At 44.6% G+C, this 17,656-nt stretch overlaps 1 protein-coding gene across 1 annotated transcript in view; it reads left to right on the top strand.

Annotated features, from left to right (window-relative positions):
* The first annotated feature begins 9,415 nt into the window (after positions 1–9,415).
* tmem38b (transmembrane protein 38B) overlaps positions 9,416–17,656 on the top strand; it is an 8,963-nt gene continuing 722 nt past the window's right edge. The window contains exons 1-6 of the mRNA XM_076043678.1: positions 9,416–9,830; positions 15,068–15,224; positions 15,520–15,704; positions 15,819–15,906; positions 16,195–16,312; positions 17,557–17,656. The exon at positions 17,557–17,656 is cut by the window's right edge and continues 722 nt beyond it. Of these exons, the coding sequence (XP_075899793.1) occupies positions 9,707–9,830; positions 15,068–15,224; positions 15,520–15,704; positions 15,819–15,906; positions 16,195–16,312; positions 17,557–17,656 (772 nt within the window). The 5' untranslated portion in view covers positions 9,416–9,706. The remainder of the gene's footprint in view (positions 9,831–15,067; positions 15,225–15,519; positions 15,705–15,818; positions 15,907–16,194; positions 16,313–17,556) is intronic.

Raw genomic sequence — 17,656 nt, 5'->3', positions numbered from 1 at the left:
ATCCAATCAAACCATGTCTATCCTAGACATGAAAGTAACATCTTTAAATCCAGATTAACCCACATATTCGGTTGTGTCTACAAAAAATATCCATTTGAGTGTAAGAGGGAGCAGTGCGGTCTCAAAGCATGCAGTCTCAAAGCATACCCTTTGTTATTTAGAGTCTAATTGTCTGTTAAATGGAAACCACACACCTCTCACATCTATAGCTTCCCACAAAGAAGCTCGATGAATCACTTAAAGCTGATATATTGCAGTTACTTGATTTCCATCCCATTGATGTGCGCCCTTAAAAAAAAGAAACAGTCGGCGCGCTCGTGCTGATTTTGTGCTGTAAAACAGAGAGCGAGAGACGGCGAGTCGGGAGGAGGGCTCAGTGCTTTACAGTGCAGAATTAATGGAGTGGACTCCAAAGTGTGAGGTATTAATCTTAAAAGTGCCACTTTACTGCCTGGAACAAATAGGGAGGGAAACACAAACACACACACACACACACACACACACACACACAGTGAAGTGGCTGATTTGTTCCGACACCGCACGTGCACAATCTCCATGTATGTGCGCGTGCACGTGAACATGGCAAGACACCTGCAGGGTGTAAATCAGGCTCTCGCAGGGCACAGAGTGGCCCCTCCCTGGCAGCTGCATGGGGAGGGGGGGGAGGGGGGGTCAGAAAATAAAGAGAGAAAAAGTGCGTGACCGTGTGTGTGCGTGCGTGCATGTCTGTGTGTGTGTGTGTGTATTTGTGTGTGTGTGTTCTCATGTACGCTGACAAGGGGCGCCTTGGGGATGTTGCAACGAGCCTCAACAACGGGCTGTGTGTGCGTGCGCGCGCCAGTGCGTGTGTGTGTGTTTGGTCGCGCATGTCTGTGCATAAATAGACAGTAAAGCGTTTTCCCTCGTCAGACCTGTTGTCTGGCAACAGCGGCCGTGTTGATAACATCAGGCTTGGAGCCGTGGCACCCAGAGCAGCTTTTTTTATTCCCCGCTTTAAACCGACTGCACCTCCTCCACCCTTTTTTTCTTACCTTCCGTTTTGCTACTTGCCCTTCAACTTCACAGTATTTCACAGTATTATTTGACATCGCGGTGGAATTTAACCCAAGTTTGGCTCAGTAACACAGTCAGGGTCAGGCAAAGTCAAGGTTTGTTTTGGTTACCGTTAGGTAGCTGTGGTCTCAACAGCAAATGTGTGAAGAATCTCATTTTAAAACCACGTGTTGAGCAGATGCGCAGCTGCAGCCACGGCTAAACCTATCGGTGATCACCACACGTGTTAGAGCTTGAACTAAATAATTGACCTTGATTAATATAAACTATACTCGTTCTCATTGGCCCCCCTAGTGGTTTGCCAGTGTGTCAGCCAAAAACTTCAAATTCGAATAGACTTGGCGGTGGACGAGCTAGAACTAAAACGAAGCACTCAAAATCCCACAAAACAAACCCACCACAAGAATCACATCTCTAACCACAAGTCAAACGCACCTCTGACCTGGTGGTGGAGTCTCCTCCGACATGTCTGGACATGTTTCAGAGGAATGTGTGTTATGCGGCGTGCCGGGACACACACCGATTTTTAGCCGTTCAAGTCCGAAAGGCTATCGCCTCCCCCTGTCTGCCCCCCCGGGCCTGTCCACAGCCCCTCGCCAGCTAGCAGCGTCGCACTTGGCGTGGGAAAAACCTCCCAGGAATGTCTTTAAGAGACTTGGCAGCTCAAATAAACAAGTTTCCTTCTCTGCAGGTATGTGCCCGAGCAGATAATGGGCAGGCAGAGTGTGTGTGTGTGTGTGTGTGTGTCGGCATGCAGGAGCCCTCATCCTGAGCCACAGAGAGCTCCTTTTTGAGAGGCAACAAAGTGTGTCATGTTTAGGATCATCTGCATGTTTTAAGCCATTCCACATGGGCGAACAGCGAGTACACACGCTAAGAGGCGGTAATCAGTCCCAATTATGCTCAAGAGCGACGAGATTCGAGAGGAGCATTCCTGCTTGGCCGCGACAAGGGCTCAAGTCAGGCCTGATTAATCCGAGTGCCTGTCTGAAAGGCAGCGTGGGGGAAAATTAGCGGGACTCGAAATTCTAAAAAGGGCAAACGAAGTTAGTCTTAATGGGCATAAAATCTGAATGTTGTCGATGGCGCGGGGCGGCCGATGTTTCAATTATCTTCGGGAGAGAAACAAATGGGACGTGTTTATCGTAGGAGTAGTCAAGCGATCAGGGCTCCATTGTAAACATGTGAACGTCAGTCAGGGTCGCGGAGGCATAATTAATTCGGAGAGGCCTTGAGGCGGCCTTCAGAGGGGACTTAGCCTCGGTTTTGACACCGGAGGGCCGCGTCTTTTCACGCGGGCACAACATTAACGGGTTTCCCACCATAGATCCTGCCGCACACAAACACCTCTCGCTCCTTCCCAACCGAAAGCCGACACAGAGCCGGCAGAGCCTTTGGCAGAGTCACTGCTGGCTTTAGGAGACAGAGGCGAGATTGATCGCTCGCCCCCGGACCAGAGGAGCAGACAGACTGAGAATTTCCAGTGAAGAGAAGCAGGGAGAGATGGCCGAGCAAAATGATAACACTGCCCTCAATGACCTTCACTCTCGGACAATGTCAGCGGGTGATTTCCCTTATTTACTTCTGCAGGTTCTGACACTTTTCATGAAAAAAATATAACTGTATTATTAATATATTTAGAACAGAATAGAATCTTCTTGGCAACGATGTAAACGATGAAGATGAACCCCAAAGGATCTGGGGAAATGTTGAGAAACTGAAACACGTGGTGTCGGTCTGGAGTGACAATTTAACATTTGACCAATTATAACTAAGAAACTCTCATGAAAACCAAATCCCTGCGTGGAAACGTTTCGGATCCTTCATGGGAAAACCGCAGCCTGCGCAACCCAGAGTGCTTTGCTGTGACTTATCCAGCGGCCTGGGAGTTAAAGGTCAAGTTAAAGGTCGACGCCAGCGTGACACCAGCGGTTTATTTTTTCCCTCCGGCTCATGTGCCCTGGTCAAACCCCGGTATTCTGTTTTGTTACCCTGCCACTCGCCAGTCCGCTTCTCCAAAAACGTTCCACATTCGCTGCAAGCTCTGAAACTGGCGCCGCTTCTCTCTGACGAACATAAAAGAGTCAGAGTTTCTGTTTAGGCATCGCCACGGCGAGCTACGGTGACGCGGTTTCACCTCGGGCAGACAACGCCTCTATTTGGCTTTTACCAAAATGATATGGTGCAGGCAAAAAAAAAGAAAAAAGGGGCATGAGGGGGAGTAGGGCACGTGAGCACATGTGTCTTTTTTAGACGGAATTGAGGTGAGCAGGGTTCGTAAAGGAGGGTGTGATTCCCGCCCAACCCTTCTTGCCACTGTGTCTGGGTATGCGGCGCATGCGGAGGTGTTCCCGACTTCTTGTTGTCATCGCTGGAAGGGCTCCAAGAGAGGGAAACTGAGCCGCTGTAATCCCCCCGCTGTTATCCCGGCGTGACACGCACGGGGAGCGCTTTACGCTCCCTGTTTCCTGCCTCGTAAGGAGGAAACGGCGGCTGCATCCGGAGGGAGGACGAGTGCCAGGAGGTGGACGGGAGATCTTGAGGGAGAGGCCCGACGACGCGTGGAAACAGAAACAGAGAAACTCTGTGAGCTCCAAATCTGTCCGGATGAAGTTACACAGATGCGCGTGTGTGTGTGTGCCCAGTATCAGAGTAACGTCACTTTTTAATGCCTTCCTGTGTTTGATTGCCAATAAACTGTTTCTCAGGCTGTTTATGAACTTCAGTCAAGCCAATCAATCAATCGCCATTGCGTTTTCGTCAGCTAATTTTATCAGCCCAAAGAGGTGTTCAGGTCATATTTGAATAACATGGCACCACCAACTTAAAGAGCGGCCCCTCTTGCCCCAACAGCAAAAATAACACAAACATAATCCTGTACGAACGAGGCTCCGTTACCTCCCTTTCATTTTATTTGCAATAGTTAAAATACCTCCGTCCCGTTCTGTAGCCACTAAGCGTCACTTTGTTTGGCCTAATCATTTTCGTCTGAAAGTTTGCCGTGTAATCAAAGAAGGGTGGGAGTGCCCTGTGGGCGGAGCCACCGGCGCTGGGGGCGCTTGGTATGCACGTAATCAGAGGCTGAAGTAATCTGTTTATAACACGACTTCTAATTTACCGCAGGGTGACGCCAGTCACACGTCTCCCTGCGTCGCTGTGTGGTCAGGTTGACGCGCGCACACACACACACACACACACGCACACACACACACACACACACACACACACACACACACACACACACACACACACACACACACACACACACAAATGCTGCTGTGCGCGTCTTTCGCTGAGCTCCATTCAGTTTCCTTTGTTTTGTGCAGCCTGGCCCACAGCCTCGCCCTAACCTTAACCTTAACCACAAAATGCTGATCCCTGACCTTCACCCAACCTCAACTCGTACCCTGCTTCTAAAGTTCAGCCTTCACCCTTAAAATTTAATGTGGAGCCTTCAAAAATATCCCGAGGAGCAAAAACTGCCCTGGCAATAAAGGTAAGGCATCAAGGGGTTGGCCCCGACCAGAATAGAAGGATGAGTGCATGTACACGCCCACACACACCCACACTGGTTTCTATGTAAAGCATCCTGAACTATGGTGTGTGTGTGTGTGTGTGTGTGTGTGTGTGTGTGTGTGTGTGTGTGGTTGGCAGTTGGGAGCACTGTGGAAAGGTCTGGAGGGCGAGAGGTTTTCACTGCCAGACCTCCAGGCAGCCAGTGTCCCATATACATGTTGTTTCCCGAGGCGCAAATCAACAAGATGACTCACTCACTACTGACCCTCACCACGCACACGCAACGCTCTATAGGCGGCGCCGTCCCGGGTCATGCTGGGACTGTTTGTTTCAGGCCACCTGCAAAAGCACAGCAGCAAAACCTAGCACATTGCTGTTGTTTGATTTGATTGTATTTTTTTTTTAATTTAATTAGCATTGTATTTTTTTAAGTCAGATTACAAATTATTATCAAATGAAACTATTCCGTAGCTTTAGGCTTTGAAATTGTTAGTATCATCACTATTATAAATCACAATGTTACAAGTTTGATTGAGGATTCATCACAGCCTAATTGTTGAATCACTGTGAAATGCAAAAGGAAAAAGGAGATTGGCGGATTCTTAATATTCAGCATTTTAGCAAAGGTCTTCAACAACTTCTAAACTGCCCAATTGTTACAATGAGATGATAATAAACTAAAGGAATGATGTTATAATGGCAATCAAGCAATTATCAAGAGTATCAGAGGATGCTACACAGACAGTTGTTGACCTTCAGTTGGGCTAAAGCCAGTCGGTCAGTCAAACTGTGTGGATCTACACTGTAGTTTAGTCATGCAAATTTTGTTAAATTTTTAAGATGATCTAAGTTCTTAAAACCATTCAGTGACTCTTAAGAGAGGCACCAAGCTCTTCAAACCTGCATTCATGGACACACAGTGCACAGTCACAGGCCTTGTGCTCAGCCTGCGGCAGCTGCTCATCCCCAAAAACACAGCCAGAGATAAGGCTGAGTTCCTAATCAGTGGCTGCCTGATAAGAGTGAAGGACAGCATTGTTGTTGCGTTATCGCACTACAATCTAGCACAGATGCTAAAATAAGCACGAGGGAAAAGCCTGAATTACGAATGAGCTCTAAAATACAAGTTGTTTATCAAAGAAGACTTCTACAGAAGAAGAAAAAAAAAAAACATGCTCGTACCTGATTAAGAGATAAATTGTTAATGTGCATAAGCTCACGCAGCTCAGCTAATGTTCTTTCAATATTTCATTCGGCTGGGATAAATGCCTCCGCTGCCTTTCTCATTAAAAATTGTTTGCTGAGGTTTATGTCGGCTGAGTGTGCGGGAGGGAATAGACAGAGGAACTGATCCTGAACCTTATTTTGACCTTTCTAGTTTTTTTACAGGCAGCACGTTTGTTTTCATGTAAACACGTTTTACGGTTAGAGGCAAGTGAGTCTTTGTGCAGTCGACTTCTTAGGGTAGCAAGAGAGGTGACCTTGTAAATGCATCAAACAGCGAATGCACTCTATGCAGCATCCTGGTGGCCTACAACTGATGTTCGATTCAGCACAACCATGTTAAAATGATGAAGATCCAACATGCCCTGAAGAAGAGCTTTTGCTCGTGAAGTAGCTCCCGTAGCGAGACATAATCTTCATCAACACCAGTTTTGCCAGGAGGATTTCCATTTCATTCCCCTTACGACTTTTCACAAGGAATGGTTCAGCAGCTGAGATCTTGCTCCTGGCCTGGAGGTGGTTAGCTGCAACTGGGCCTGGAGGTGGCTAGCTTTTCGGCATGTCGAGACATGGGCTTGTGGTAGCTCCTAGACCTGGAGGTGACTAGTAGCCACTGGACTGATGGTCGCTCTGCTGGGCCTGGAGGTGGCTAGCAGTCCCTGGGACTGATGGTAGCTCCGCTGGGCCTGGAGGTGGCTAGTAGCCACTGAGCCCACAGTTCCATGCGCCCGTAATTCTGCCTGCCTTCAATCAGCGCGTCCTCTCCGACGCACCAGCAGCGGGACTCGGTTGTCGTTTGAGCGGTGTTGAAACTTTGTTTTGCGTCCGAGACTCCAGTGGCTCAGCGCCACTGCCTAATTGAAACAACTATGAAACAACATGCTAATTCTAGAACCTGCTAAAACCAATGCAGTTTTGGATCTTTGAGGTTTGGGTGAGGAACAAAAAAAAAAGATGGTGTCATGGAGCAAGCACCAGACTGGGGGTGCGGTCAGTAACCTAGGAAGCAAGCCTCTGGCTATCCCATCAATAAACCACGCAGGAATGATAAAGGTCCATCTTTAAACTTTTAACTTTTTAGAGTAAATCAAGAGGAATCACCTTATGATTTCACAAAGGGCCGAGAATCACCGATTTCCAATTTCTATCCACTCCCAAACATGTGTAAGGTCCAACAAATCATCTATTTTAGCAGGAAGCTGAAATGAAAGGATCAAACAGGGGACAAATGTGTTGCTTTCTGGATACGTAAATATATGAACACAGTTTTTAGGGCAATTAATCTTGAGGGGCTACTCCACTGACGTCCAAGATGACAAATAGCGATGTGAAAATGGGTTTATTATAGGAAACTGATCTTCCCCTGAGAGGCTCCCCAGACATAACACAATGTAGGTTCCAGTTGTTACGAACGCCTCACTTTAAGCCTGTGGGCATTTGAGGAGGGCCCCAGAAATCTGAGGAATGAGAAAGCGCCCCTGTCCCGTCGGCAGACGCGGTTTAATCCCGCACCGCTGCGGTAATACTGATGAGAAGACCTGAGATGAAGGAGAGGATGGGATGTCTGTGTGTGTACGTTCGTGCTGAATGCATCAATGGGCCTTGAGCCTTGAACCTGACAGGCTGACGCTCCTCTAATGTATGGGAGGTGTCACACATAGCAGCCAGGCAACATCTAAAATGCAGACTATGCAATGCATAGCTTCCAACGGAGGCATGTCGAGACATCTTAACCAAGCGATAGATATCCCGGTACTCAGCTACCAACATGAATACAGGAGTGGCCTCAGGTGGGGCCTGACTATAAAGTGTTTAAAAAATGGTTTAATCATAGTCCAACAATGCATTTGTTACAACATACTTTTAAATAAAAGGCTAAGACTTTTATTGAAGTGTGATTAGAAATCATAGAAGAGGTCAATTTTTTTAGAGTAACCCAACTTAAATACAAACACAGGTGTGTTATGCTTAACATGTATTGTCCGGCAAAAGGAATAATATCAAGGTTGTTTTGTTTCTTCAGACTTTAATCTTTATTATCTAGCGTTGTTGCTGTTACTTCTTACCACACAAATAAAACGATGCAATAGCTTGTGCAGCCAATGTTGTTGTTTTGCTATTCCAGACAATTGCAGTGTTTCTTGTGCAAGCCGGCTTTCACTTATTTATTTGTCTAGTTTAATAAACTGTTCACAGTTAAGATGACATTGCTTGGAAATTACTGTTGCCGGACAGGTGGAGTCTGCGTTGTAAAAGATTGCATAACCTACTACTGTCATCTAGTGGCATCTTGGTGCAACTTCGCATCGCTGAAAGGTTTCATAGTTTAATCCCCGGCGTCCAGGATTGAGGACTACAGCACACGCCAATGAAAAGACAGTTGAACCATCCATCCATCCATCCATCCAAAGGCAGAAGTACAGTATACGGAGCTGCCAGCAGGTGTCAGGCTAATGCTAGCTAGTAGCTGAAGGCCTAGTGACGCCATATCGATGGGGCTCTCAGTAAAGCTCTTGTCTCTTGTCTCCTGATCGGTATTTCGTCTTCAGTCGTGCATTATAATCTTAAAATCACTTGTCAAAATATGTCATTGAATAATCTACATAAAAAAAAAAAAAACAGTTATAGGCACAGAGGTTGTTTAGCCACTTTGTTATTGTCATGGCAGCTCAGCTCAGGGGAACATCTGCTGTCATTACGTCTGTGTAGTAGTAGTAGTAGTAGTAGTAGTTGTTGTTGTTGTTGTTTGCTTTGTTTCTTGAAGTTTGATGAACTGGTTTCTCAAGATGATCCGCATAATACCAAGTTTCGTGGATGTATATAGATCTGCCACATGCATTCAACTCTGTGTAAGCATGCATTAGAATAGGAGCCAAAACGTCTTATTGGAATATTCTGCATTAGCTTTTATCCATATATATATATATAAAAAAAAGTTAATGAACTTAGTAGTAGTTAATAAAATTTCCTTAAATGTGTAGATACATCCCTTCTAAATGTGTGTGTTGCTGTTAAGAGAACACTGAGTTGGGCCCTGGAAGCAATGGGTGAAGAGGGTGGACTGATTGTTTAATCAAATGATCCCTTTTTACTGTTTACCACATAATTATTTGTGTGTTCATACGTAGTTTTGATTCCTTCAGTGAGAAACTGCAATGTCAATAGTCATGAGGATGGCAGAAAAGACATTGAATTCATAGGGTGTGTCCAAACTTTTGACTGGTAGTGTAGTCAGAGTAGGGAAGAATTAAGTGTTGATAAAAGGAAAAGTAGTAATAATCATGTGTCATGTGCATTTTCATCAACCCTTTCCTTTCCTGTTTGTACAAATAAAACGACGGCCCGATGAGAGTTAAAAAAAACAAACTAAAACACGTTTTATATTTAAATCCCCCCAAATAACCTTTCAATAATTACACATATCTTGCTCAAGTAATTACTTTACATTACAATGCCCCGCCCCTTCAAGGCACAAGTTGACGCGTAATTGGCTCCTCTGCGCACGACTTCCGCCCCGGGAACCTATCAGAGAGCGGCTCTGGCTCCGCCCGCCACATCACTGGTATGGCGGAACATGAGCCAGGAATTCCGGTTATGTGTGGATGACAAACGCCGCGGTGGATAACGTAGGTTTGGCCTGAAACCTACGTAGTCCACTTTGCCCGAGCATCACGACCAGCCAACTGCGTGCATTGACACCGTCACAGCGCCCCGTTGGCGAGGAGGCGAATGAGGAAGCCCGTAATGTTTTAACTGGGACCAGGGTTATTTCTTGCTTCTTTTTTTTTTAATCTCTACTTCAAAGTACCCTCTGACGTTGAAAGTCGCAGCGTCCACTTGTTGACGACTTGCACATATAGACAAATATACAGGTGTTTTTTTTTTTTCGCCTCCTACTCACCAAGACAACGCCATGGGTCTGCTCAGTTTGCTGTTCCTGGACGAGCTGTCCCACGGGCTTGCACACTTGTCTATGTTCCCCTTCTTTGACACGGCGCACTACTTCGTGACTGTCATGAGCCTTAGGGAGCAGAAAGGTGAGTGACTCAAAGGAGTTCCACGGTCTTCAAGCATGGTCAGCTGCAGCGGAATTGCTTGTTTTGTTTTGTTTTTTTGTTTGTTTCGTTTTTAAAGTTTGACCAAGCTTAGCATCAAGTCTGATAAGAAAACCCCTCCCAGCCATGGGGCGCCGTTTGTAAAGTTTCTCATGCTTAAAATAACAGCAACATTTTGTCACATTTAGCTTCAAATCATGTTTTTAAAAATTTGTGTGCATTTTTCAAAGTTCCCCCCCCCCCCCTTTTTTTTTAAAGCACATTTAACACATTACATCTAAATGCTAAATGTTAAATCTAAATCTAAACGTTAATTCTAAATCTAAATGTTAAATCTAAATGTTACACCTAAATGTTTCGGGTGAATCTAAACATTTAGTTAATGTACAAATTCAAGTTGCCGGCAACCGGAAGTACTACAATAAAAGCTCGGCAATGTTGAACTCTGTTTTTAGTGTCAAATAATGGGGTTTACCCTGGATACTGTAAGTTTTGTTTAGAATACTTTTCCTTATCTTATTCTACCTTACCCCTCCATGTGCTGTCCTTTTTTGGCTTGTTTTGCTGTGGTCTAATCTTGATGTAAATATGTCATAAAAGCTATATAGTAGCACAATGCCTTCAAACAGACACCTGTTTAGTCAGCGGTTCTCACTCCAGACCCAGTCTAGATGTCTTATTGACATAAAGAAACTAAAAATCACTTTTGTTATCACCTTGTGCACTTGAGGTGTATTTTATAGCGTTATAGCATTTACAGTGTGTTTTAAAAAGTTAAGTTTTTTTTAAAAAAAAAACAACAACATTTTTTAATGGCTTTTGTTTGCTACTGCTGTTGGCTTATGGGTTAGGGGATCATTGTTCCAAATGCCATGTTTGCTTGCTTGTTTGCACACACCAGAGAGAATAAGCAAACAAGGCGTATAAAAGCCCTGAAAACACAGCATTACTTTGAGTTTCAGGCAGCTGCAGATCAGCGCTGGGACAATTTTTGTTACGTCACGTAGATAATGTTTGAAAGGAAAGGTGGACTTAATGACTTTACACGCATGCGAACATGGGGGAACACGTTCACAGTCCATTGTGCTTGCGCTGGCGTAGTTCTGAAATCTATTTTGGAACTTGCCTCGCAGAGAATCTGACCCGCTAACCCTTTGTCCTTCGCTTCCCGTGCCACGCTCTGTCGCTGAATAGCAACGACACAGACAGGCCAAATATTTACAAACATTATGCCAGAGGTCAGTAACGCAATCGCCATTTTACGCTTTGGACTCTGTGAAACCAGAATAATAAAAAAAAAAAGCAGTCCTGAGTTTTTAGACATGAATGAAAACGGTACACTTGAGCTCGCTCAAAAAGGAAAGGAATGTTTTAGCCGATCAACCCTTCACTCGTTGGCCTCTTTTCCCCCGTGCTAAATTTTCCCCAGCCGCTCAAATTTAGACTACGGCACTGTCATGCAAAAGTTTCAAAAAACTTTGAAAAGGAAAAGGACAGACTGAATCCACTGTGTCCCAAAGTTTTTTTTTTTTTTTTAAGCAAATTAGATGAGTCTATGTTTAAGGTGTGTACCAGTCTGAATGTAAAACCAGATTAACGTGTTGCTGTCACAAGCAAATGTCAGGTGATGCCCGGAGAAGAATGGGCACGTGTTGATGGACGGATTGGTAGGCTGTAGTTAAAAGGCTCAGTTCACCGTAAATGGAGATTCAGTCTTGATTGGGGGCGACGGTGGCATTTTCTAATCCACGCAACCCGTTCCCAGTCTCTTGGAGGCAAAGTATACTGGCTGGTAAAAACCCACTGAGCGGGAGGATTAGTGCTGAGGAAGACTAAATGGTGCAAGTATATATTTATTGTCATATGTACAGTAAAGAAACACGTTTCCCTGTACAATGAAATTCTTACTTTGCTGTACACTCAGAGAAGAAGCGGAGCGAGCAAACACGTCGGCCACGGGGGGCGCCATGATTGAAAGTGCCCTTTAAATGTCAACGTTCTCACCAACACTGAACCGCCAAATAATTGGAATACCAACGAACTGCAGCATTTACATGTTGGCACTATGAAAAAGGAGTGGCTCACTCCTCGGTGACACAGCACATCTTCCGTCGACGCTCGACGATGGCGGCGAATGATTTAAAAAAGAAGAAAGAAAGAAAATGGTTGCACATGCACACTAATCGGATCAGTTGGAATGGTGGGATATGTGCTAGAACACTATAAAAATTGTTTAAATCTACACATAATGTTCCCTTGTTGAAATCCGTCCATTTTAAATTATCCATCCCGTATTTGACTTGCAAATACGCAGGTGTGTTCCGCCTCCATAGAGAAACCACTTCTGCCCACCGCGTTGGACTTCCGCAGCAGTATAGTTCTTCTTTTAATTACAACGTGCGTTCTTCTCGTTTATAGTGTCATGCTCAGATTCTTTACAACACACCCTTCTCTATTGTGTTGGTGACCATGCGGAGAGGAAGAACTGTGTAGCATCTATCGGAAAAAGAATGCAGGTCAACATGTTTGTGACACAAAAGGCATCTTTTCAACCTTAGTGAAAACAAAAAGATAAGAAAGAATAATAATTGAGTCCGTTCAACTCGCTCCATTAATTATATTAATAATAATAATAATAATAATAATAATAATAATAATAATAATAATAATAATAATAATAAAAATGATAATGATATATTTTATTTGTAACGCACTTTACATTTGTGGTCAAATCTTAAAGTGCACAGTGACAATAAGAGCAAGGCAGACTAAAAATAAACATAACCAATAAAAAACAATAAAAACAGTCAACAAATACAATCAGATAGAAATCAGCCGGCATGGGTGGCGGCATTTTGATTGATCTTGCCGCCTGTGAAAAAACGTAACCTCCCCAGCATATGCTGTTTTTTTTTTTTTACGGTAAAATAGCTGAGCAGTTCAGTAATCTTCCAACCTGTGCAATCTTTTTACTCTGTGAACAGTAAACCATAAAAGTAAATTAACATAATCAACTCGGGAATTCACATTTCGGGCCCAAACCTACTACAGGTTACCGTTTCTTTGATCTCATTGGACAATTCCCTCCTGAGCTGTGACTCAACAGCGTCAATCTGAAACATGTACTCGCAGCAGATTCTTGCAGAATAGTTTTCCGCTTCTAGCCTTTCCACTTGACTCTTAACCGAAAGGGGGAAGAAAAAAAAACTGCCACGGGGCAGATTTAAATGTCATTAAAACCTTTCAAAGACTTGCTTTTTCTAAATTTTCCATATTTCTTGACTGGTCGTGCAAAGAGCCGGCCAGAGGGAGGCCGTGGGGGGTCAAAGCTACGTCTCCGAGTGCTCCAGGTGGACCATTCTGTCCTTCCAGGAGTCCATAATCTGCCTGTAATCCTCAGATTACCTACGCGTGACTCTGAGCCAGTAACTCATGCTACCTGTGTGACAGTCAAGACATGTGTATCTAACTAAATATTTGTCAGCTATTTAGAACTCCTCTGGTAAACGACCCATTTCATTAAGAAAAAAAAAACAAAAACCGCAGGGGTTGCAGCAGCAGCTCGAACATTGGCTAATGTCTTGCTCTACGCTAGTGTTGCAGTAAGACGGTTTAAAGACAACAAAGGTCTAGTGTCATTATTCAGAGGCAACGGGACCGTGCCTTCGCTAATACCTTGAGTTTCTCTTCAGGTGGCGGCCGCTATTGTCGTTGGCCTTAAGGTGAAACAAAACAGAGGAAAGACGCCGAGCACACTCACTGTTGTTTTCCAACAGGGCGGAAACGCTGCGGCCGTTCTCTGTTGAGTGGCCTGGCGGTGGAATGACACGGTTCAGCTGTAAAATGTCAGCCCTCCCCCTGGAACTTTGAACCGCAAACATGCATTTCAATAACTCTCAGACATTCGTCTGTCTCCGTCGACCACTCCTTCTTTTTATTGCGTTTTATATGTGCCCTTGTTAGATATTCCGGGGATATCCGTTGATGTGTGGTTTGGTACTTTGGAGGTAAAGGTGAAGGTCTGACACTGGGCGACCTGTTTTTTTTTATTTTTTTTTATTGATTAGGATGTGGCCTCTAAATCCAGTCTGGATGTCTTCCCTAATAGGATTGAACAGTTAAAGTTGGAACCACTGACGACCGTCTGTACAGGTGGCCTCCACTACTGGCTAAAGATAGTAAATTAATGACTTTAAGAACGTGTAGACAATTGTTTTTTAGTCTCTTTGAGACATGGCACATCACGAACCAAAGATATTATAGGGTGACACTTTTTAGCCTAACGATGACAATGTAGTCTCTATTTATTTATTTATACTTACTCGGTGTGACGCCTGGGCCTGTTTAAATGCACACAAAGCTGACATCCTGGGAGGAATTGAAGGAGGAAAATCGACTTGCTTTCATTTTCAAGCTCAGTCACTCGACAATGGAATATCATTTTTTTTTTTTAGACCAATGGAGTAAAATTTGGGATGATTTTTCACGGCGGCCCACTTGACATCATCTCACTGTGTGCCGCGGCACAGTGGTTGAAGAACACTGACGCAGACCACGTAATACAACCTTTGCTTTTCTCAATTACTATGTCCCTGACTGACGGCTGGGAGCAGTCTAGTCTGAAATGTGCAGCCGTGTCATTAGCGAAGCGCCACCTCCGCACTCTCTCCTCTGGACTACTAAGGTTACATCGGAAAGTATTGCCATTGAATGTGATACACGTCTCGTGCGTCATTCAAAATGTTTGCATTCATCGCAACATTGTTGAGTTCCTCTTTAGGCGAGACAAGGCAGCTTTATTTATATAGCCCAGTTCATACACAAGGCAATCAACCACTTTACATGAGTTCAAACATTTCAAAAGCCTTAAAAAAAACACACACACACAACGCAGCCTTCAAAGACAAAATGCAGACAGAAAAGACTAAACTGCATAAATCGAGCAGTAATACAGGAGAATAGAAATAAAAAGATAAAGTATAAAAAGATGAACAAAACCACTCAATGATAAGCTTAAGAGAAAAGAGTACTATTACTACTACTTCTTTTTTTTTTATTTATTTTTTATTAGTAGTAGTATTATTACTACTACTTCAACTCATCAGGGATACAACATGACTTCCCTCAAACATACATCCGAGTCTCGCGACAAAGACAAATTGTCTGGCAGCCAGCCACGCTAACGAGCTGCCTCTGCGTCCTGTCCCTGTCCTGTCCAGGTGTCCTCCAGGTGTCCCGCTCCAGCCCCCTGGCCTGCTGGTTCAGCTCCATGCTCTTCTGCTTCGGCGGAGGCCTGCTCACGGGCCTGATGATGGCCGAGCCGCCCATCGCGCCTCTCGCCAACGGCACCAACGTTCTGATCGCCTCCACTGTCTGGTAAATGTCTCGAGGCTCCCAAAACGGCAAGACGGGGTTCCGACAGAAATGTGCGGAGACGCAGGAATACACTGATTCCTATTCAACCCAGACACGCAGAGCACTGAGGCTCTTTTGTGCACGGCCGTTCACGTGCTTAATTTGCTGTGAAGCAGGCCTGATCTGATGAAGGAGGTTGATTTGCACGGCCTCATTTAAAGCCTTTGCTGCCCTCCGGCGGCGCCACGTGTAATTACAATCCTGCCAACGCCCTCTGCTGGTGAACCTCCTCTAAAGCGCCCTCATGTCCCTGCAGGTACCTGGTGTTTTACTGCCCGAAGGACCTGGTGTACTGCCTGGCCTCCTTCATGCCGCTCAGGGTGGTGCTGTCGGGGATGAAGGAAGTCACCCGGACATTCAAGGTTCTGGCGGGAGTCAACCAGGCGCACAGGAAATACAAGGACGCGCTGATGGTGATGATCGCCGTCGGCTGGGCCAAAGGTCAGTGCTGTGTGTGAGAGTGTGAGAATTTGGCTTTTTTTTGTGTGTGTGTGTGTGTGTGTGATTATTTCTAATCACTAATTTTGTTGCTTCCCCTTCTTCTGTGCTCAACAGCTGCCGGAGGCGGACTGATGGCTAACTTTGAGCAGCTCATCCGAGGCGTCTGGAAACCGGAGACCAACGAGCTCCTCAACATGTCCTAGTGAGTCGCTCTGCGCTTGCATCTGCATACGTCCCAGGCATCCGAGGCTGCGTTCAGACCACAGGCCAATCTGATTCAAATCAGATTCCTTCACAAATACTATTTTTTTTTTTTTTAGCAAGTGACCAAATGAGATCCTCCCGACGGTGGTTTCAATCCGTTTTGCAAAAATCGGATTCCATGTGATTTTTTTTTGTCTGAACGCGGCTTGAGTGTTCAATCGTGGACTCGGTGTGTCTTCCCCCCCTCCCCCCACACGCAAACACACCCTTTTTTGTTTGTTTGCAGCCCCACCAAGATCACCCTGATAGGAGCGGTGCTGTTCTCCCTGCAGAAGAACCAGTACCTGCCCCTCCAGACCAACCACCTGATGCTCTTCTACACCGTCTTCATCGTCGTCAACAAGGTCAGTCTGACAACTGGACTTGCGCCCAAGAACAACGGCATTGTTTCGTATAAAGTTTGTCATTTTTTGATTTCTTTTAAAATGCCTCTAATGAGTATATCTCTGCATTTTTAAATGAATTTGTTAGTTTAAAACCCAATGGGAAAGACTTAATTAAAGAGTGGCTGTGAAACAAGTATAATTTAATTAGAGTGGGAAAAAAATAATTAGAAGTCTTATCTGCTCTGTCTTCAAATAAATAGCGTCTGTAATTTATTTTGCAGACAAAATTCTCACATTCTAATTGGGGTTTGATTGATTCATTTCTATTTGATTATTTTATACTTCATGAGGCTTATTAAGTTGTTATATATATATATGTATGAATTCTGTCATTCAATATAATAAACATTTTTAGATACAATTAAAACAAAACCAGACATCTCTGCCAGTTTATAACTTTTTAAATAAAGTTCAGCGATGCAGCTGTTGCTTTGCTCCATTTTGCCTGTTGTTGGGCTGTTTGAGATTATTCTTCAATCGTTCTTGACTTGAGGGTTTGGTTTAGGTGTGACAGTCTTCTGGCCACGGCTGCCCTCTTCATCGTCCTCTTCCTCCTCCCACCTCCCCTCTGCAAATCTGTGGTGTCATGTCTTCTAAATGACCTCCTTCCCTCTGCCCTTTTGAAGTTTTAGCTGATGTGACTCACATTAGCTCAGTATTACCCGCAGGGCCGGGGCTTTTGCATCATTTTCACCAGCTTGCATCACCCCCTTCAAACTCCCCCACCTCCCCGCCTTTCTCTTTTCTTCTTCTCTGGGAAACTTGTGCTCTTGACTGAGTCGCAGATAAATCTTCCATGTCTCTCTCGGCTGCCGTTCTGTTTGTCTCTGATCCATCCAATTAGCGCCGAGCCGTTTCGTCAGATTCTGGAGTGACATTACAAACTTGTTAATTTATTTATTTATTAGACTTTCTTCCCTCTGTAGAAAACGTATCCATAAAAATACAAATGCGTGAATGAAACGTGCTTTGCAAATTGTATAAACGTAATAAAATGCGATGAATGGAATTTGTTTCGCTTGATAGCAGAATAATAATAATAATTTCACTAAGTTTCAGACAGCCAGGACATCTTACTATGTGGTTGACTATTTCCTTTTGAAACATTGTTTTTGTAAAGGAAATATATTTTATTTAATTTTCAACCTCTCCTTCCTCCTTCACGTTCTGACGTGGATTTGTTTGTCTTGCCATCCTTTCAGGCAAGAATGATGCTGACTGGCGCCACCGCATCGCCGTTCGCCACCATCGAGTCACTCGTCCAGAACACCCTCTTCTGCGGCTCCTCGCCCTACGCCGCCC

This window comes from Nelusetta ayraudi, unplaced genomic scaffold (assembly GCF_046127955.1).
Source record: "Nelusetta ayraudi isolate G7.1 ecotype Tasmania unplaced genomic scaffold, CSIRO-AGI_Nayr_v1 ptg000076l, whole genome shotgun sequence".
Classification (NCBI taxonomy): Eukaryota; Metazoa; Chordata; class Actinopteri; order Tetraodontiformes; family Monacanthidae; genus Nelusetta; species Nelusetta ayraudi.
Note: the sequence above shows the minus strand (reverse complement) of the source record. Positions and strands in the feature narration are given on the sequence as shown.